A 23,495-nucleotide genomic window follows, 5' to 3' on the forward strand; every position below is an offset into this window, starting at 1 on the left:
ATTACGGATCAAATTAAAATTTTTTACACCTGATTCTCTATTAAATCTGCGCACGCGCATTACGGATCAAATTAAAACTTTTTACACCTGCTCCCCCTTTTTTTTGCTCAGGCCCCCTTTTTTTTGGTCAAGCCCCCTTTTTTTGCTTTTTTGTAGACCTCCCCATCCTTCTCAAACAAGTGGAGGCTGAACTCTTCCCTTAACACGGAAATCCAACATACTATATTATCATTTATCAATGCTTTAAAAGTCAGCTCTTCAAGTTGACTTCCGTATTTGGAAAAAATATGAACTAGTCTATAGCCAAAATGGACAGTAGGCAAATCTCATAATCTGTTAAACTTGCCAAAATGGCAAATATAACAACAGAAAAAAGCTTCAGAAAAAGTTTTACACCAATGGTTATCAAAATTGTTATTTGCCTAATTGACCAATAACACGAATAAAAAGATTATTATAAAAAACATTTTGAACTGTTAAACTTTTAAAATGCCAGCAAACGCTAAACGAACACATAAAAGATTTAGTTTAACAGTTTGACTTAAGAAATGTTGTTACACGTTTCTCGTTACATTTAATGAAGCTAATTTAACTGTTTGAAATTTGAAATGTCGAAAAAAAAAGTTTACATGTAAAATGTAAAAGTTTACTCTTTTACATTTTACATGTAAAAGAGTAAACTTGCATTTATTGCGAAATTTAAATACAGTTGCAAAAATGTTAAATTTAAAGTTAAAATAGTTAAGTTAAAGTTTTTTCTCATATGAAAAATATCTTTTAAATTAAATGACACTTTTAAATGAATTTTTTTTTTTTTTACATATGCAACAAACTTTCTAATTTTTTAAATTGAGGTCCTCAAAAATGATGGCATTCGTGTACTTTAAACATTTTGTTTTTACCAGATAATCGTAAGTTTTTTTTAAAGAATGTTTAAAGTAAATAAGTATATAAGTTCTAATTATTTGTAAACACAAAAGATAAAAGAAAAAATAGAAAATATGCAAACTTTAATTTTTTTGTCTTTAGAGTCAATACTAATTTTCGAACGTTGGATGCAGAACCAACAAACAAGGAGAGGGGCTAGGGGCCCTGTCTTCTCCCCTCCCCCCACCAGACTTTTCTTCTTTCTTTTTTTATTTTTTTATTAAAGAATTTTCTTGATAAAGAGAAATATTTTAGAAATTAACAATTGTGCTCCTCTACTTTGAAACCCGTTTCGTCGGCCCTGGGATGAAAAAAAGCCACTTTTTAATTAAGTCTAATGGCATTAAAAATAATTGCAGAGGTGTACATTTTTTTCTATTCAACTTAACAGTTTTCTAAATCAGTAGTTGTTAGGAAAGTAAACTAAAGTTTAAACCTGCGCAACGTAGTATACTTTGAGTGTTCTTTAAATAATGTAGTTTTTCTATTTCATTTGCATTAACATGGCTGAGAACGCATAAAACTGAAATTGATAAAGCAATACAAAGGCACTCAGGAATATCAGTTAGATTTTCAGATAATGTTATTTCGTTTGACGATGTGTTTACTGAAATTGTTCCATTCGCTACCCAGCATTTAAATACTAAATTGCAAGACTCTACAGTTTTGAACTTTCGATCTTTTTCATTTAAAATAAATAGCTGCATTTCTATTTTTTTGCGTCCTAATGTGTTATAATTGCGCATACTGGATTTTATAAAGGCCCAGTCTCCTTTCAATCCACTTATTAACATTGCTCTCTCGAAAGATGGATTGTAAGTAAAACACTTTGCAGATTCAGATAATTGTTTACTTGATGGTAAATGAAAGGAATTAATTGTCTGTGACGTTGCAATTACGTACCCGGAATAGTCATACAGCTCTATCATAGCTAGTGGGGGTTCTCTTGAATGCACAACTTTCCATTTTAAATTTATTAAATTTTCACCGATTGGGTATAATTTGTTTACACAATATTCACAAAAAACTTCAGAATAAAAATCATGTGTTGGTAAACACAACTTTAATGTTTTAACGGCTTCTTCTAATTTTGACTTTTTGATAGAATAAGTGACACCTGTTTTAAAGAAAGCTTTTGATTTCAGTAAATAAATGTCCTTATTTGTTAATATAGTGCAAGTTAAGGATTCGTTTGGAGGATATTTTAGAAATATTTCTTGGTGAGCAAAAGTTGCCATGGTGTTACTGGGAACTATTTTCCCAGAAAATACCTTACCTATTGAAGGATAAGTGCAATAAATAAAAACTTCATAATGAAAGTTTGATTCCAGCCGGAAAGCATTTTCACCTAAAAAAAATCTAATTGATATGTAATAATAATAAAAAATTCATTATTATGTAATATAAACAACAATAATAATTTTTTGTATTATGATGACTTAAATAACTTCATGTTGATTTCATTGTTTTAATCCAGTCTTAATAAAAAATTAAAACTAGTTTTCTAACGAAATCAAAGTAATAAGTTTGTAAAAAACCAGTAGTTTTTTTTTCCTTAAAATACATCGGATATAAACATCTGGTAATTATTATATCCTTCCTAGTACACAAAATGCTGTCTAGAATATGCAAACATTTGGTCCAAATTGTTCAAAAAATGAATAAACAGTTTCGTGACCAATAATTGACCAAAAATAAATAGTTGATTTGGGCCAGTTTTTTAATCTCTTTAATGAAAAAGTTGATTAAATATTGATTAAACGTTTAGAAGATTGAGCAAATGACTATATGATAATTTTGAACATTTTGTAAATTTTTTATAAACGTAAACGTAAAGATAATTAAAGAGTACATTACAAACCTTATAGTTTATACATTAAATTAACGTAGATTTAACGTAGATTAAAGTTTAGAATATTGACTAATATTAGTGAAAATATTGTAAACGTTTAATAAGCCTATACATATTATGGATAGAAGCGTATATTTTAAATCTTTAATATAATTTTATTATGCGTCAGTCAAATATTTTTATTTTTAACGGATAGTTATCAATACTGTTAACCTTTAACACTGTTTATAATATATATATATATATATATATATATATATATATATATATATATATATATATATATATATATATATATATATATGTATATATATATATATATATATATATATATATATATATATATATATATATACCTATTTATAGGTATATTTATGTGTGTGTGTGTGTGTGTGTGTGTGTGTGTATATATATATATATAAATATATATATATATATATATATATATATATATATATATATATATATATATATATATATATATATATATATATATATATATATATATATTTATCTACTGTTGTTGAATTGTTGGCATCCTATCAAAAATCTGTTCAAAAAATTAGTAAAATAAAATTTATGTTTTTGTTAAAATGAATGCAGATTTTTTGAGACTGAAAATAACTAGAAAATAGAGCGAGTGAATTAAGTAAGCAGCTACATGTGTAGCTGCTTACTTAATTCACAAAAAGAAAAAAAAGGGGAAAAAGCGTAATTATTCATAGCATTCCTGAATTTCAAAGAGATCTTCTAATATATAAAAGAGTAGACGGTAGCAAATAAATCAGAGATGATTTAAATTAATTGTTACAAGCAATGTTTTTATTAGTGTATGAAAGAAGACTAGAATCTAAAGACTTAAACAAATCTGGTCCGATAATATGTGAATTAAGCAATATTTTAATTAGAAATCTTCTTCTGCCGACAGCAGAAGAAGATTTCTAAAACTTAAGAGAGAAGTAGGTTACAATTTACATCAGTTCAGATCTAACAGAAGCATTAAAAAACCTTTATAACGGTTTAAAAAAGAAACGAAACGAAACAAATAGTACACATGTAGAAGATTATCTTTTTTGATATGGTTTCCCTGAAAATCAGATTGTCAAAATTGAAACTCGACAGTATTAACTCAGCAGATTCACTATCTCAAAATGAAAATAGAACTTTGAAATATATGTATTTGAATGCCTCTTCTGAAGGAAATAAACTTTATAAATTTAAAGTATTAATAAACACAAACTGTTCAAAAAATATAGTTGTTAGTGAATCATGATTTAAAAGCATCTCAGTTGCAAATCCTAATGGATATAGTTTGTATGGACGAGACAGAAATGATTGACGCAGAGGTGGAGGTGTTTGTATTAATGAAACTATTAAATCATTAAACCTTTAACACGCTGTTTTTAACTTGACTGATATTGAACGAATTTAGGCTACAGTTGATTTTAAAAGTGATATGTACTTATTTGGTTGTATATACAGACCGAATGACTTTGTTGATGTGAACAGTTTTTATGTGGTTTTCAAAATGACCAATGAATATGTTGATATAAACGAATGCAAAAGACTTACTTATTTTAAATTTCCATCTATTATTTGGAATTTTACCAAATAATAGATGGAAATTACATCACAAATGTTAAAAATGAAAATGCTATTGAGCATAACTTTAGTAAAACTCGTGGAAAAATGAATCTCTACTTGCATGTGAACTTGCTGACTTTTCAATTTTCAAATGGTTGTGCCACTAATTCCCTTGGTTTAATTTTTACTACTTAATCGGGAAGTGTCAGCGCTGTTAATTAAAGATTTGTCCTTGGTATTACAAATATTTTATTTTGTCATCTTTTTCAATTTCATTATAAAAAGTAGGGTTAGTAATCTATCTCACAGACGCTTAAATTTTAATTACAAAAAAAGTGGCACAGTTAAAATCTCTGACTTTATTACAATTGTTGATTGGGTACTGCTATTTAAACTTAATCGATTGAGCTAAAGTACTATAAACTAATTCATCTGTTGAATGTGGCGTGTAATCAATTTATTCCAGTAATTAATATGAAGGAGTAGTTAATGAAGGTGAACATCAATCTTTCAAAGTTGAATTTGATAAGAATCATTTCAAATTTGTTGCTTTAAATTCAAATGGCATCAGTTACAAAATGGTATAAGACAAACAAAAAAATCTTAGACAATTTAAAACAAGTGGTCCAAATAATATGCATTTATTTCTGCTTAAGAACTGTGCTGAAGGCTTCCATTTTCCTCTAACGTTAATTTTTAGTGCATCTTTAACTAACAATCAGCTTCCAGTTTAGTTTCAATTAGCGAATGTAGCACTATTGTTCAAAAAAGATGATAAGACTCTGCCAAGCAACTAACGTCTAGTTTCGTTGATTTCAGTCCCATTAAAATTATGTAAAGTATAGTTATAGCTAAAATAAAGGAGTACCTGTTTAAGAATAATTGTACAACAACAACATGACTTTGTTAGAAACAAATAAAGTACCACTTACTTTTTATAAAGTCTTCAATATATTTTATCAAATTTAGATATCGGTATTTAAGTTGATGCAGTTTTTTGTTAAATTTTACCAGAGCCTTAGACACTGTTCCACACAAAAAATTGCAAGCCAAACTGAGAGCATACGGCTTTGATGGTCTAATTTTTAAATGGATTAAAGCTGTTCGAGGAAGCAAATGACAAAGATTTGTTCATGATGAAATCACCTTTGACTGGGTTAAAATTTTATCAGTGTACCACATGGTTCTGTAATTGCCTCATATTTATTTCTCTTGGATACTAATGACCTTTCTAAAATATTCCTAAGTGCCACCAAACTATTTTCAGATGATACAAAAATATTCTTGAAAATATCCACAGAACTATGTACTACTAAATTTTGAAAAGATCTAGATAATGCTTACAAATGGTCTCAAACTTGACTTCTTCTCTTTAACATCTAAAAATATTTAGTTAAACATTTTGGCCGTAACAAAAAAAATAATTCATAATAAACAAACGGTATTTAACTAACTGAGTTTAATACAAAAATAGATCTTGGTTTTTCAGTACAAATCTAAGTTGGAAATATCAAGTCATTGCTGCTTCCAACAAAGCTAGTCAAATGCTTGATCGCATCAAGAAAACTTTTGCTTATTTAATTGTAAATTATTTCGATTGTCTTAGCTAACTTTTATTTGCCAATTACTAAATTTTGCAGCTCCAGTCTGGTCTCCCTTTCTAAAATCTGATTTTGGCAACATATAAAAATCTAGCACAAAGCTTCTAATCTAATGTTATTAATAAGATTTCTTGCCTATAAAAAAAGACTAAAAGCGTTAAATCTAACTACATTAATGGGAGAGAGACTCAAAGAAGAACTGATACAAATATTAAAAAATATGCAAAATGTTAACTAACTAAGAAAATACATGTTTTCTAATTATTAACAATAAGTTGAAAGGTCCATACTTTAAATATTGAAAGGAAATGATAACATATATATATATATATATATATATATATATATATATATATATATATATATATATATATATATATATATATATATATATATATATATATATATATATATATATATATATGTATATATATATATATATATATATATGTATATATATATATATATATATATATATATATATATATATATATATATATATATACATATATATATATTTATATACATACATATTTATGTATATGTTTTCTGATAAATGTTTGTCTTGTCATATTAAAGAAGAATTTGTCAAATCAAAAAAAACAGTGGAAGTGTATTTAAAGCTCAAATATTACAACGTTAACACGTTGTGAATCCGATAAAAAATTTCATTAATTACAACGTATTTCAACATTGTAATTCTGATGAAATATAGCGTTAGTGATACTAGGGTTATTACAACGTTATTATACTGATAAAAAGCAACGTTAGTGCAACCTACGTTGTTAAAAAGTTGTAATTCTGATAAAAAATCACGTTAGTGTAACCAATGTTATTACACGCTCTCTTAATCGTTTTGATATTAAACTTATACGCAATTTTTAGTAAAATTATTAAACAGAAAGCTTGAAGGACAGAATCTCTATTTTTTCGGATTTATAAAAAAAGACAATTTAAAGGAAACTATTGAACTTTTAAAAGTTTTTGAACTAAAAACTTTTTGAAAATAAATTCACGGTAATACACATCAACATTAAAAGTTTAACTATCTATACACTGATAAACAAAAAATTTTTTTTTGCGGAAATCCTGGAAACTAGGTAATTTTTAAGACAAATTAAATATTCTGATTTCAAATATGCAAAGCGTTTTTTACCATCACGTCAAGTTGTAAAGATATTTGGGTTCAAATCTTTAATATTTAGGGTAAAGTTCCTAATATTGTCGAAAATAAAGTTATTCAAAAGTATGTCAACCATTATTTAAAATCAGCATATTTAATTTGTCTTAAAAAACCACCTAGTTAATAAGATTTTTACAAAAAATATTTATTTGTTTATCAGTGATATAGAGAAACGAAAAAATTGTTTCAGTGAATGCAAACATACTTTTTTCATGATCTACCCCACAGAACTTTGGCGCTTTGACAGAGTAGCAAGATCAAGTTTTGAAAATTAAAAATTGAAATATTTTTCTATTTAATTAATAAAGTAGGAGGAGAAATTTTTACATAAATCCAAAATAACTAAAAAATCAGGTTCAAAAAAAATTTATAAACTCTGATGGCGGTAGTGAGGTCCTTACTATAAAGAAAAATTAATATCACTTCAAAGAAATTTCTTGTTTCCATTTGCTATAAACCACCTAACCGTGACGTTATTAAAATTGCAACTGGCATGAAACATTTTATCATGAAAAGTAAAGTTTAACAAACTCAATAATAATAGAGATATAAACATTGATATTTTAAAGCACAACAAGTGTTTTGTTACTCAAGATTTCGTTGACGATTTGATTCAATTCAGTATATTTCATATCATCAACAAACCAACCAGGGTAAGCTCTAAATGCTGCTATTGACAATAGATTAACAAACTCAATATATAAGATACTTCTCTAAACTCAGGAATAGTTAAAGCGGCACCTTAAACTACTTTCAAATATTTTTTTTTATTGTCTCAAATTGCTACAAATCTTTCAATTTAAAATTTGCATGTTTTAAAAGATTTTTTAAATAAGCTTTCTACTCAAAAATTTAAGTATATGTTATCGACGTTAAATTGGTAAGAGATCTGCTTACAACAATTTAATACATATATTTTGCTCACAATATAATGAGAGCTTTCCAATTCTAAAAATTATATAAAATAATGAAATAAAATAATTAAAAATTAATTGTCCATGGATAACAAAAGAAATAGGTAAATCCTCAAAAAGAAAACAAAAACTTTACAAAAAATGTCTAAAAAGTAGAACTAATTTATCTATTTACAAACATACAAAAATCAAATCTAAAAAAAACAAATCTAAATAATATTTAATTTTTATTTGCAAAAAAAAAAAAGCAGATTGAGATTTAAAAAATTATGAGATTATGAAGAAATCATTTTGTAAGAATATGGTTGGACCCAACAAAATACCTTCTAGAATAATAAGTAATAAAGCAAAAGGTTTATATGAAAGAGTGATATCTCTAATGAAGTCATAATCTACTTTGCTAACATAAATGTATACTTTGCGCCTTAAATGTAATGATCTAGAAATCATTTGAAAATTACTAAACGTCCTGTTACAAGGCAACTCAAAATAGCTTCCAAATCTCTAAAAAGAGCCCTATTTCCAGGTACTGATGACATCTCTGGTAAAGTATTACGTGATGTTTTTAGTGAGATAAGTAACCTAATTTTCCGAACATTCAACTAATCACTTAAAACAAGACTTTAACCAAAAAAATTAAAAAAACTTTTAAGATTGAACCAATATACAAATCAGTATCATACTCTTTAAACAACTTTAAGTCAATATAAATCTCTGACCTATTTAAATTTCTAAAATTACTTGAAAAAATGATCTATAATAAAGCTTGTAAACACTTAAAGTCAAATAAAATTATAAATAAAAGCCAATGCAATTTCTTGAAGCGACACTCAAAAAACTATGCAATTTTTGATTTATTATTACTAGGATAAACAAATCATTTAACAATAAAAGTCAGTATCATAATCTTTAAACAACTGTAAGTCAATATAAATCTCTGACCTATTTAAATTTCTAAAATTACTTGAAAAAATGATCTATACTAAAGCTTGTAAACACTTAAAGTCAAATAAAATCATAAATAAAAGCCAATGCAATTTCTTGAAGCGACACTCAAAAAACTATGCAATTTTTGATTTATTATTACTAGGATAAACAAATCATTTAAAAATAAAAGTTTACTTTGAGTATCTTTATTGACTTGTTGAAGACGTTTTACACTATCGATCATGATGTTTTACTTAAATAAAATTCAAAAGTACATACAAAATCAAGCCTAATTGCTTATAAAAGAACCAAGTCGTAAACTAATTATCATATTATTCTGTTGCACACACAAATAAACCCATAAATTATAAACCCATAAAACAAATAAAATAAATTTCATGATTATTTAAAAAATTTAGTTTATAATAAAAATTGTTTGTTTGTTCTTAATTACAATTTTAAACAGGATTTTATTTAAAGATTTACACGATTTTAAATTTACATTTTGTTATAACTTTACCATACAAATATCTAAAAAATGTAAAAAATGTAAAAAAATATGCACCTATAGAAATGTAAAAAAATATGTACCTAAATGTATATATTGTTATATCTTTACAAAACTGTAAAGGTATCGCAAAAGTTAAAAATAAACATCTTTAAAAAGATACATAAAAATGGGGGGAACTTGTGGAAAACCTTATACAGTATTGGACAAAGCGTTTGCAACCAACATCGAACAATGCTAAAAAGTGTTCCTAATTTTACATGTCTTAAAAACGAAACAAACTATACTACCACAGCAAACAGTTCAGGAGTCTGGAGTCATAGCATGTCATGACATGAGCAATCAGCTGACAGGTGACAGCACACAGGCAGAATTTCGTTGACAAGTGCCATTTTGCAGCGGACAAAACAAATGCAACTTTTTTGGTTTGTTTCATTTTCTTAAGTCTGGTCCGTGTCAACGTCACGGAAGTTTTTTAATAATTAAAGGAAGTATCCAGAAGTTTCCAGAAGTTTCCAGAAGCATGCAGAAGCTTCCAGAAGTTTCCAGAAGAAGCATCTGGAAGCATCCAGTAGCATCCAGAAATATCCAGAAACATTAGAAGCATCCAGACGCATCCAGAAGCTTCCAGAAGCATCGAAAAGAAGCATCTAGAATCTTCCAGAACAGGTTCACACAGGTTCATTTTACTATATAAGAGACATGTAAATCGACATGTAATTCAGTCAGTATATGGAAGTCAATCAGTCAGTATTATCAAGACAGTTTATCGAAGTGAGTTTCATCAAAGTGTTTTATCGAAGAACATCAATACAAGAAGTGAAATACAACAAGTGTTTCATTACATCAATACAGTCCACATCCAACCAAGACGTTGTGTTCCACAGAGCATTATTGTATCATCACAAGGTAAATGTAACACGGTAAGCCTTGAGAAGCGTGATTATTTTTATTATTTTTATGACTTCAAGTGCAAAAAATAGGACAGTCCCGAGGGTCTCCCGACAGTCTTGGATTGGAACTAAGAAAGAAAATTATTGACGATTACGTAAGTGGAATGTCACAAAAAAGTAATTGTGATAAATATCGCGTGAAAAAATGGACCGTATCAAGACTATGATTCAATTATCGTTCTACGGTGAAGTTGGCAGCAGATAACAAAGGTGGAAGACCGCGCTCCACCACTTCTAGAGAGGATTCTATGATCGTCAGATCCGTCAAGAAGGATCCCTTGATATCATCAGTCGAGATACAAAAGCAATTAGGGCTGCCTGTATCGGACCGAAAAATCAGACGACGTGCTGTTGAAGCCGGATTGTTTTCTCGCCCTGCAAAGAAACCGCTGATTTCACTAAAAAACCAGAAGAAAAGACTCCTGTTTGCTACATCTCATATTGACTGGAATGTGCAGAAATGGCGAATTGTCCTGTTCAGTGATGAATCGAAGTTCAACATCATTGGGAGCGATGGCATTTGCCGTGTACGTCGACTGGCCGGAAAACGCCTAGATTTACGTTACCGCCATAAGACCGTGAGGCATGGTGGAGGCAATGTAATGGTCTGGGGGTGTTTTTCTTCTAACGGTCTAGGTCCAATACATCAAAACGATGGAATAATGGACCGTTTCATGTATAAAAATATCCTGAAAGATGTTATGTTACCTCATGCTGAATGGAATATGCCAATAAAATGGGTTTTTCAGCAAAACAACGATCCGAAACACACTGCAAAAGTAGTCAAGCAGTTGTTTCAAGACAACCACCTATCGGTGATGGATTGGCCGCCTCAATCTCCGGATCTCAACCCTATTGAGAACCTGTGGGAGATTGTCAACCGCAGAATTAATCGTCAAGGTGTTCGTAATAATGATCAACTGCTTGAACAAATCCAAAAGGCCTTGGCAGCGATTCCACAAAGTTTCATTGATCACCTGATCGAATCTATGCCTCAAAGATGCAAGGCTGTGATCGACAACATAGGATTCGCCACGAAATATTGATAGCGAAATACAGCTTGGTCAACATTTTGTCGAGTTGCAGTTGTTTTGTCCAGAAGGAAATCAACTTTTTTTTAATACTTTTGATTAGTTTATTAATTTTCGTGTACAAATAATGAACTTTGTGATGAATAAAACTTGAAGAACTTTGTCTCTTAACAGTTACATAGTTATTTCTCTAAATTGGAAAAAGCAGCTCTTTTATATAAAGAAACTAAATTAGCATTATTTGGTTGCACTCGTTTTGTCCGATACTGTATGTGTGTAAGTGTGTGTGCGCGCGTGTGTATGTATGTGTGTTTGCACCCTGAAGAATCCACCATAAATGTAAAAACAGAAAAATATCAAAAATTATCGAAATTATTTTTATAAATTTTGAAAAATTTACATAATTGAGCTATCGTTTAAAAAGGTTGTAGTTAAATTGTTGAATTAAACCCTAATAAAATTATTTTAAAATTATTTTTTTTATAAAAATCAGAGTCGTTCACAAAAGCGCAATTTCTTTCACAATAAAAAAAAAAAGTTCTTTTTTTGTTTTAGTAAGTTAGAAACATTGTCTAATAAAATAAATTTGAAACAATTTGAGTTAAAAAACTCCAAATCTGTTCATCGTGTAAAAATCGTGCTTATGAAGGCGTAGCTATTAATAATCCACAATTCAATCGACTTAATTTTTCGTAAGGATCTTAGTTTGAGTGAAACAAATTGTGAGTTACTATGCATTAGTTAAAAAGCTCTAAAAACATAATCACCAAAACTGTTTATAGACATCCAGGGGTTAAATTTAAAACATTGAAAACTCTTCTTAGCTCATTAAAAAATTAATAAAACGCAAAGCATGTTTACATTATTTAGTTGATGTTAGTATCAGAAACATAAACTTCAACAAGTTAATGTTTCTGATACAAAAATAAACTTATTGAAGCATAATGTTAAGTTCAAGTGTTAATATTGTTAATATTGTTAAGATAAAACTGACCTCAAGTTTCAAAACTGTTTAGGAGACAACTGTTTTTATTAATTATAAATTATATGTAATAAAAAATTAAAATTAAAATAAAGGATTTTTAACAATAATTTATGTTATTGATGAGTTAGTCCACTTGGTTATTAAGAAAACATAGTCTTATTAATGCAAAAACACAATAATAATAAAAACTGAAAATTGAAGGGTTGACCACCTGGCCTTTACACCATTCATATAATATCCAACAATATCCTTGTTCGCATCTGAAAGGATCTGAAAGGTATTATGAAGAAAGACCTTTCAGATCCTTTTTTCAAGGTCTTAAAACAAAGCACCAAAGAATTTCACTCTTAAATATATACAAGCGAGAGATTAATAAAAATTATTTACAAAAATTCAAAAAAATACTTAAAAACAATACTGACTTGGATATTATATTTCAATCAAACAATGCAAAGAACGCCTACGAACTGTTAATCGGTTTATTTTGTAAATATTATTAAAAAACGATTCCTTTTAAAACAGTTGTTATAAACTTATTGACTTTTTTATAATATTTTTTTATCATATTTTTTATAATAACTTTGTTATAAACATATTAACTTTTAACTTTCTGAATTTTAAAATGTTTTATGAAATCCTAAAAAAAAAATAATAACGCAAAATTAAAACTTCTAAAAATGTAATAACTTACAAAAATTATAAAAACTTGGAAAAAAAATGGAAAAGCTAAGAAAACATGGAGTATGATTATAAAGTTAGTTCGGTAATTATAATTATACTAAAAGCAATCTGCCAAAGTAACTTTTAATTGATGGTATGTTAGTCAGTTGTAAGATAATAATGACTAAAATTCTAATTAGCGTCTTTCTTAATGCGGGTCACAAATTCGCTGCAGAAGTTCCAGCAAGTTCTGCAACATTTCTTTGTAACTTGAAAAGAAGTACTTTAAAAACAACAAAAGGCTCTGATAATATCAGTTGTCTTGTTGTAAAATCAATATTTGATATCATTGAACCACCATTGCATCTCATCTTCGATCTTTCAATAAAAACAAGTATTGTCCCAGATAAACTAAAAGTTGACTGAGCCATACCTAATTATAAGTCTCAAAAAAAATTCAATTCAACTAATTTTCAACCTTTTTCAGTTTTAGATGTTTTCAAATTAATAGAACGCGTCGTGTATTGTAATATAGTTTTCATACAGTAAACAACTTAGATTTTAAAAAAATCTCTCAACCGACCATGACTGATATAACTGAGCTAGTAACACATATCAGTAACAAATCTAGATATTTAAATAGCTACAGAAGAGCCTTTAAAATAATAATAAAAATTTAATTCTAGTGGGGTAGTGTGTGTGTGTGGGGGGGGGGGGGATGTAAACTCCATACTACCTGGATCCGTTACTGATCATATGTCTAATGCTTTTAGTAATGGTTGCTTTACATTATAAGTTTTTATTGATTTTTCTAAAGCTTTTGACGCCGTAAATAATAACATTCTTCTTAAAAACCTGAGTGTATGAAGTAAAATATAATAACTAACTTTACTTAAAGATTATTTATCAAACAGAATGTATGTATCAAATACATTTAATATAAAAACGAAAACAACAAAAATCGTCATAACTTGCGGGATTTACCAAGGCTTAATCTTGCAACTGTTATTGTTTTTCCTATACATATAGAAATTATATTCAAAATCAAACTTAATATTATCGCAACGGTTGTAAGTAAAGTCTAGATAACACTTTAAAGGGTTGGGTATAGCGTTTCAGTTCTTCGTTGTCGCAAAATGGAGTGTTACCGCAAAGCTGAACATGCAACAAGAATATTAAAATAATTTTAAAATTTTTATTACTAAAACTTTTAAAATCAATCAATCATATTTGCTATCGTGACTTTAAATGAACCAAATAAACTTTACTACCATAACGTGAAGGTGAGTTTCCATTCATCCCTTTTTCTACGGAAACGGGAAGGAAAAGGCAAAAATAATCACGTGAGCATGCGTAGTTTTCCTTCGGAAAAATTTAAACTTGTACTAGACATGTTTACGTGATTTTTTCCTCTTGCCTTTTCCGTACTCGTAAAAAACAGATAAAAGGAAACTCACGTAAAGGTGAGTTTCCACTCATCCGTTTTTCTACGAGAACGGGATCGGAAAAGGACATATAATTGCGTGAGCATGCGTAGTTTACCTTCTGAAAAATTAAAACTTTTACTACGCATGTCTAAGTGATTGTTTTCTTTTTTCTTTCCCGTTCTGGTGAAAAAACGTATGAGTGGAAACTTACCATTAAAGATGAAAACTTAAAGCAATGATAAATAGGAGACATAGATGGGGCCTTTTTGGTAGTAAAAAATATAGCAAAAATAAGTTAAACCCTTAATTACATAAATTTTTGTTAAAGCTATAGGAAATTTTTTATAATGTGCATGCAAGTTTTTATATCTTTGACCTTGCGTTCCGCCCATCAATTTATTCGACACGTTTAAAATATAAGTTCAATTGCAAGGTTTTAAAAGTATATAGTAATTCTAAAATGCCGCGTTGCACCGCGTTTTCTTTTCTGCATATTATTGCCTTGCTAAAATGGATTTATGGCTATGGTAACCAAATACAATTTGTCTTTTGTTGTTAGAAGAACATTAACACAAAATTAAAAATCAAAAAGTCTAATTTTAGTTTTATAATATAATGTTATATATTTTATTTTATTATAAGTTAAATTCTTTTAAATTATATATAAAAAAGTTTTCTAAAAAAATTTTTTATTAGAAAATTAGATTTCCAGATTAACCCACTTTACTGTTTTTAAAGCTGAACTGTTTTTCACTATATATATTTTGGAAATACAAAAAATTGAAATGTTTACTAAGATATAACATATTTTATATATTTAATATATTTTAAATAATAAAATCTCCAGCCCCATTAAATATGAACCTCTCTGGTCGGGAAGCGCTAACTTTTTATGGTTGGGAAGCACTGGCTTCTTATCGTTGGGAAGCACTGACTTCTTATGGTTTGGAAGCACTGTCTTCTTATGGTTGGGAAGCACTGTCTTCTAATAAGCCAGTGCTTATTATTATAATTACTATTACGTACTGAATGTTTTATTAAAATAACTATCATAATATTAAATTATTATTAATTTGCAATATTGTGTGTTTTATTTGGCTCAGGACCTTGAGACGTGGCAGGGGTCCGGGAAGGTGGAGGAAATCCCCCATTCTCCCTCGCCAGACTGTCCCTAAGTGTGGGGGCTTTAACTTACTTATGTGGGTACTCCTCCAGCCAACATTGCCTTGTCTAATATGACAGAGAATCATTGAGTAACATTGTTGAATTAAAGTACGTCTCATTAAAATGCCTTACAATATTAAAAAAACCCCAATACCTTTTGAAGTTTTATTGTATAAGTTAATAATGTGGAGTTTTCATGGAAGTTTTTCATTTATATTAACACCTATAAAATTTGTCTACATGACTCTACTTATACGAATGTTGTCAATGATATGCATAGGTATTTTACAAGGTAATATAAGTTTTTTGAAGCTGGATGAATGAGAATACTTTTTATTTTTGATGGTTAGCCAAAATTTATTTGATTTAAACCTGCCGGAAACTTTCTTTAGTTGCATTCTGTCTTTAGTTTCTTTAGTTACATTTAGTTACGTAGTATACGTTCAATATTCATGTCATGAAATAACCTGTTGAGGTTGTTGTGGTATAAAAAGAGATTAGTATTATCCAAAAAAGTATTGTTATCAATTTAGAGGCTCTATGGAAATCATTAACACAAATTAGAATCAACAGTGGTCCGAGAATGAAACCCTGTGGAACTCCACATGATTTCTAAGACATTGGAAGACGACGATGCATAAATGTTAAGAAATTGTTTACAATTTTTTAAGTATTTTTTTAATAATGTTAAAATTTTACTAGAGATACCATAATGTTTTAATTTTTATGAAAATGTTGTGATTTACTATATCAAAAGCTTTAGATAAGTCTATACAAAATTCTAATGTAATAATTGTTGCCTAAAGTTTGCGCGAGATTAATCCAATCTTCATTTTTCTCATCACTTTCAATTACTGTTTTTCGCTGGCATGTTGAATATTAAACGTAATATTTTCTTTCAGCATATATGGTTGAATGTATTACATGCAGACAGTATGGACGAGCTTGATTTGGTTGTTTCAGTAGTAGATGTAAACTTATTTGGTTAAATAAATGTTGACATAAATTTAACACAATATCAGACTTTGGGTGAAATGTTTTGACATATAAAACAAGGATCTTTCAACTCAATTTTTACATACAAAAGTGCATACAAAAGCTTTATTTTATAATACAAATATAGTTAAATACATATTTAAGAAGACCTTTTATAACAACCTATAGGTTTGCATAGGACATTCTTAATTATTATTTATACATTTTAAATCACATTTTACAATTTCTTAAATAAACAGTATGTGTTACAAAATTACATATTAGGAAGAGAGAGAGAGAAAGAGAAAGAGAAAGAAAGAGAGAGATAGAAAGAGAGAGATAGAAAGAAAGAGAGAGTGAGAGAGTGAGAGAGAGAGAGAGAGAGAGAGAGAGAGAGAGAGAGAGAGAGAGAGAGAGAGAAGGAAAGAAAGAGAGAAAGAGAGAGACATTATTATATTAATAAAACATTATTTTGATTTACAAGACAGACAAATTATATATTGTGTAGACGTATATACGAAAGAAGGTAACAGGAGCATCACCTACTTTGTCTATCAAAATGGCGTTATCAAATAGATTATAATAAATTATCTTTATCTTTATAAAGATTATCTATCTATCCATTAACAAATAAATAGAAAAATACTATTTTATGATAAACTGAAATGTATAAACTCATACCTCGGCAAAATACAACATTAATTGTTCCATCCGTTGTTGAATAAGATTTGCTATACTCATATATTACACAGCCATTTTTTTTTGCCACAACATTGAGAACAACAATATCATGAATGTAGCTGTTGAAAGTTGGAATATCGCTCAAACTTAATGCCATTATGTTAAATGACGAGACCCATATCTATTTTTAAAAAATATTTTAGTTATTTATGATAAAACGATTTTGATGCTAACAAGCTTTAAGGTTATATGCTAATATATCTGATTAATAAACTTTTTTAACTTGAAGAACCTAATACTTTAGATTAAATTATAAATTAGTTGAAAAATAAGAACAGTATAAAAGTAATCAATCAACATTTAGATATGTCAATATGACTTAGAGTACAATTGATACATTAAATTTACAATTATCTACCGTATTGATATGCAATGGTTGTAATGCAATGTATTGACAACATTTTCCGTCCGCCAATATGTAGAAACTGATTTAAACTTTTTAATTAAAAAAAAATCACAGTAACTTATTTCTAATTTGAATGAGAAAGAAAATTGTACTTAAAATTATATTATTTTAGGAGGATTTGCTTTAAATATTTTTATCCTAAGTTTGAGGTACTTTTACTCATTTATACTACAATAACTGAACTGTTATAACTAAATTTTTCTTTACTGCTGCGAGTTGATTTCATTACCGCTAAAAAATAATATATTATACAGTGGGTTGGCAACTATCTTTAAAAGCAATTCTGTTTCTTACATATCATTGTACTTAAAAAGTAAAATCATTTTAATCTTCTATATATTTTAACATTGAAATCGTGTATAATCTTTATTTATAATAACGCATGTCCCAATTAATCGATTGAACTTAATTAATAGTATATAGTCTTAATGCACTTTACTCTAAAAATGATATCAGTTAAGTTAAATTTATATAGTGCAAAAATGATGAAGGATAAAACTTAGAGAAAACTAATAGTTGAATAAACATTATTATTAGCTAAAGCAAAACTTTAGTAGAGCTTCTTACGACAATCAAAATTTAGAGGTCGTATCTAAAAGAGAAGAGGGCATATTATACGATGTAATTCATATTATGTTATGAAGAGAGACATATTATATTATGGTATACTATTGTTCTGCATAATGTACTAAATAGCTCTAGTGATGGGCTTTTTAATAAAAATTGTAGATGCTAATCGAGCCCAATCAAAATATAAATAAAAACAAAAATTAAAAGCATTACTCATCCCTTAATTCTTAATAATCCATATTCAATATTTAAAACGCTATAAAGATAAAAATTTAACTTATCGTTGTCTTTTTTTATTATTTTACTCTATTGTATTTGATTTGCTGTTATTGCTTTGCGGTATTTTTCATGCTGACGATAATATTTTGTTATATTCATATTTAGGAATATTCTCCAAGATAGGAATTTCGCTTTTCAAAATATATAGGAATAAAAATAATATTTCAATTATAGTTCAAGATTTATGTAATCAATTTAATCATGGTTATAGTTTTTTGATAATCATATTTAAGGATTTAACAAGTTTTAATTAGGTTTAAAGTCATCTTGTAAACTAAATTTGTTCAAATTATGCAACAATAAAAAATATAGATGGAAGCCTAAATGGTACAAAAACTGTTGCTTTTTAAAATATTAGGCCAAACTTGATTTTTTCACATCAAATACCTTCATCTAATCCAAATATTTGTAGCATTTTTAATCTTGCTTGTAACCAATACAAGGCAGATATATCACAAATATTATTTAAGTTTGTTTGAACATACCTTGATAATACATACATGTATATGCATGTATGTATCTAGGTATGTATAAATCTATGTGTGCATGTATGATTGCATGTATGCATGTATATATATATATATATATATATATATATATATATATATATATATATATATATTTCCCTTTATTGTTATCATTATTATCATCTTCATCATAATAATGTAATATGTTATTGGCTTATTTTTATTGTAAGTGGAGCTAATTGTTCAAATTTTAGTGTAAGTTCAATATGTTTTCATTATTAAAAATAAAGTAATAAACTAATCAACTATCTTTTTTTAAGATTAGCAAATGCATTTTGACAAGCGAAAAAAATTTGTAGATCATGAAATATCAAACGTTAGTTTTTCGAATAAAAATGATTGATAAGCTTTAACCTTTTTTCTAATATTAAACTTGTTGTGTTGTATATGAACAAAATGTATTATATGTGATATATGTGCTTTAATAAACTTTCATTGAAATACAAACTATTTATTAGTTTATCTCGTATTGCTTAATGGAGCGAGGTATTTTAGTTTAAAAGAGTCTGCTTTGTATTTTTGTTATTTGTATCAGTTTTGTAGATTAGCTAATGTCAACCTATTTTATTTATTTCTTACGGCTTTTTATAAAGTTTTTTCTCTAAGTTTAATCGGAATTAGTAAAGAATAGGCTCATTATTAAAAACAATATGTGAAAAACAAACATAATAAACTAAAAGTACCTCCAAAATGAGCAATGGCAAAGTAACGGATAAACACCGGCCATAAAACGGCTGTCTTACATGGACTATGCATTAAACGGTAAGCTAAATTTAGCATATCCCATACGTATTTGTCGATGTTGGGCCGTTCATGGCAGCAATGATGGGTCTTGTATGAACCAAGAATGAAGAGTTTGTTAGGGTAGAATTAAAATTTTATCTGCAACTGATGTTTATTAAAAACCATACCTACTTAATGTTTTTACATTTTAAAGTTTTATAGAATAATTGTATTGATTACAAGTAAATTTATCGACATTTAAGGAGCAATTCCACGAAAAGCTTAACAAAAGTTCCCAGTTTACAATAAAATGTTAAAAAATTGTTGCTTAACGTTTATTTAGGTTTCCGAACGTTCCTGAACGTTCAATGCAAATGTTCAAATAAAAAACAGCAAACGTTTTCTTAAAGTTTACTAAAAGTTTACTTTCACTTTCACTTTCACTGCAAAAGTTATATTAATAGCTCTTAAACGTTCACCTTAACACAAAAACGAACCCAACGTTTTTTTTTTTTTAATTTTTAAACGTATAAATGTATATAGGTTTAGGCGTAGATTCTGTTTAAACCTATATTTGGTAATATTTGTGTTATGTGAGGCTTTTTTGAATTTACTTAAACTTTATTTAATTAACAAATGTTAAATAATTATGTAAAAACTTCTTTTTACTTAAGTACAAATTCACATAGGTGCAATTCATATTTTACAATTGAATTGCACTATATCAAGTTTATTTGAGAGCCCACCATCCAATTATTACGCTTCAATCATAAGGGACACAATTGGATGAGCTGGTTACAATAAACAGAAAATCGTACTAAATAATAATACTTCATGCAATGGAAAAGTTTGTTTATCATTTCTGTTTAGTGCTTTAAAGGTCACAAACAACAATTTACATTAATTTAAGTTAAATTTTCTTACAACATCAACAACATAAAAAATAAAAACGTGTGTTTCAGTGAAAAATTACAGCTTTTACCACTGAAATTAAAAAAATTTTCACTTGTCTTCTTTAAAATAGCACAGTTTATAATATTTCATCAAAAATAAGTTTCTTTGTTCTTAACAAATTTTTTTATTAATAGCAAAAGCACGATGTGGTTTTAATAAACAAGGTAGTTTTATTTATGAATGAATGTTTATTTTAAATTTAAATATTTATTAAATATATCATTTATAAAATGTTTAAACTTTTATAAGTTGTCACTTTAATATAAAAACAGTTTTATATATAAACCACTAAAATAGACACGTGGATAGCTTATACAAACTAAAATAAATAAACATAATAATAAATAATACTCTGGTGTGATTCGTAAAACGTTACTTTAGATGTTGCTGAAACAGGAAACTAACTCCATTAAATAAATAGCTTATCTAAATTCAGAGCAGTTTCCTAGTCAAACATATTGTCGTCTTCAAGACAACCTAGAACTTGAAATAAATTTTTATTTATTCCAGTTAAACATATTGCATGACAGATTTGTGACCAATCTCTGAATAATAAACCTTTTTTATGAGTAGCATCAGAATCTTAATCAGATTGAACAGGAAACTCTTTTTCCGAGTTGCACTAATTTGAAAACAAAGGTTGCTTGACATCTACACCATTATTGGTAAAACACAAAGTTGTTTTTTCTAAACAAATTTGTTTCAGTATCGTTGTCAGTATTTTTAGACACCTAGACAGTAATTTTAGCTTATAAACTTATGATTTTAAAGTTTGCAAAGATTGTTATTTTTGACAATTTTAAAAGATTCCTCAACCGCCGCACAGTGGGAAATAAAGGTCTGCTTTGGATCAAAAATCAATAACTTTTTTGTTACTAAAGATTAAGTGTTGAAATTTTGCTTGAATGTAAAGTAGTATATGACGCTTCTAAAGAATTATATTTTATAAAAAAAAATTTTGAAATAAACATGTTCTTTTTAATTACATGAAAAACTTTGAAAGAATTTGAAACAGCAAAAAATACATAAAATGCTTATTTAATTGGAAAATGCATTCATATTAAAAAAATACATATAAAAAAAAGATTTATACAAGCTTTTGGCTAAACTCTAGACTAAAAACAAACACGTACTTTTTGAACTTTATAAAAAATATTTTCCTTTTTTTTTTTTTGCGCATCTTCTGAAAGTTGACCAATACGCAGTAGGGAAGACCGGGGCTAGTTGGCTCGGTTTTTACTCTATGAGCTCTGTAGCCCTAACGGTACACTTTTTTAAAAATATTAAAGTGTAGTCTTAAAGAGTATGGATTAGGGTATCTTATAAAATTTGCATTCATTTACAAAAAAAAATTCTTGGGACCTTTCCGGGCCCTCAAAAAAGAAAAAAAATTTGCGCCAACTTACCCTACCACGGGGTAAGTTGGTGCAAACTATAAAAATGATTATTAATGCACTATTAAGTGCAAAATTAATAGAAATTTTTTTAAAATTAATTTTTGCAACAATTTTATCCCAAAATTTAATATTACTTTTAGCTGGTACCAAATATTAGTCCGTATAAAAGCCAAACAGTAGCCCACCTTTTATCTGTGGAAAAAAAACTAATAGTTTTAATTTTTTTGTAAGAATAAATATTTTCGATATTGTTAAAAATTAAAAAAAAAAAAAAATAATTTTATAAAAATAAATATTTTTTTCCATAGTATATGAGCCAACTTACCCCGTAAAAAATTTGTCAACTTACCCCGAAAGCTTTTTTTTTAATAAGTCTATAGATCCTGAAAAACGGCAGCTTTGAAAAAAAAGTCTGACTGGATATAGTAAACCAGTTGTGACTGGAACTTTTACAATAATTTTTTTTTCATTCGACTAAATATTTTCTTTGTAAAGTAAAAAGGAAGCGATGTTCTAAAAGTTACGTTTTTGTCCAAAAAACTCATAAATCTCAATATCTCCCATGCGCATACGCGAATCCTGAAAATACTACAGTGAATGATGAAATGGTCAATAAGGAAGTTTTTGAGTAATTTTTGTCACTTTCTGATGAAAGACTCTAAAGATAAACGCAGTTCGTCAACTTACCCCTGCGGCCAAGTAGCCCCGGTCTCCCCTACTGTAAAATGTTTTATGATATTTTCTCCGTGAAGTAAAATTTTGTGTACTGAAGACTGCATATAATTCAAGGTATAATTACTCACATAAATGTGGGCAATTTTTGTAGCATATGTACAAAAACTTTCAGCATTTATCATAACACCTAAGGCGAGAGCTTGTGGAATTATGTAAAGTCGCTTAATCAAATTTTTATTTACTCCAGTGATTTCAGAAGAGCAGCTTGCATTGTTAAAAAATTTCCTAGCAGTATTACCATCATTGGTATAACCACTTACTTGTTTCGGTTTGTTGACGGTTAACCCTAGCTGTTCACAAAAACGTTTCTGTACCAAGGTCTTCTCTTTTTTTCGTTTGTCATTTTTTTTCTTTACTTTTAGCTGACCATTTTGGAAAGACATGTTGTAGATAATATGTTGTATTTTTCCATACACCGAGTTCCAGGCATGTTGTGTGGACAGTCCGTATTAATACAAACTTTCATTTTTGA

At 27.9% G+C, this 23,495-nt stretch overlaps 1 protein-coding gene across 1 annotated transcript in view; it reads right to left on the reverse strand.

Moving 5' to 3' along the window:
- Positions 1-1,248: 1,248 nt before the first annotated feature.
- LOC136091468 (uncharacterized) overlaps positions 1,249-23,495 on the reverse strand; it is a 49,801-nt gene continuing 27,554 nt past the window's right edge. The window contains exons 2-3 of the mRNA XM_065819081.1: positions 17,373-17,553; positions 1,249-2,275 (exon numbers count right to left, since the gene is read on the reverse strand). Coding sequence (XP_065675153.1) covers positions 1,338-2,275; positions 17,373-17,553 — 1,119 coding nt within the window. The 3' untranslated portion in view covers positions 1,249-1,337. The remainder of the gene's footprint in view (positions 2,276-17,372; positions 17,554-23,495) is intronic.

The sequence above is a fragment of the Hydra vulgaris genome, chromosome 15 (assembly GCF_038396675.1).
Source record: "Hydra vulgaris chromosome 15, alternate assembly HydraT2T_AEP".
In the NCBI taxonomy this organism is placed as follows: Eukaryota; Metazoa; Cnidaria; class Hydrozoa; order Anthoathecata; family Hydridae; genus Hydra; species Hydra vulgaris.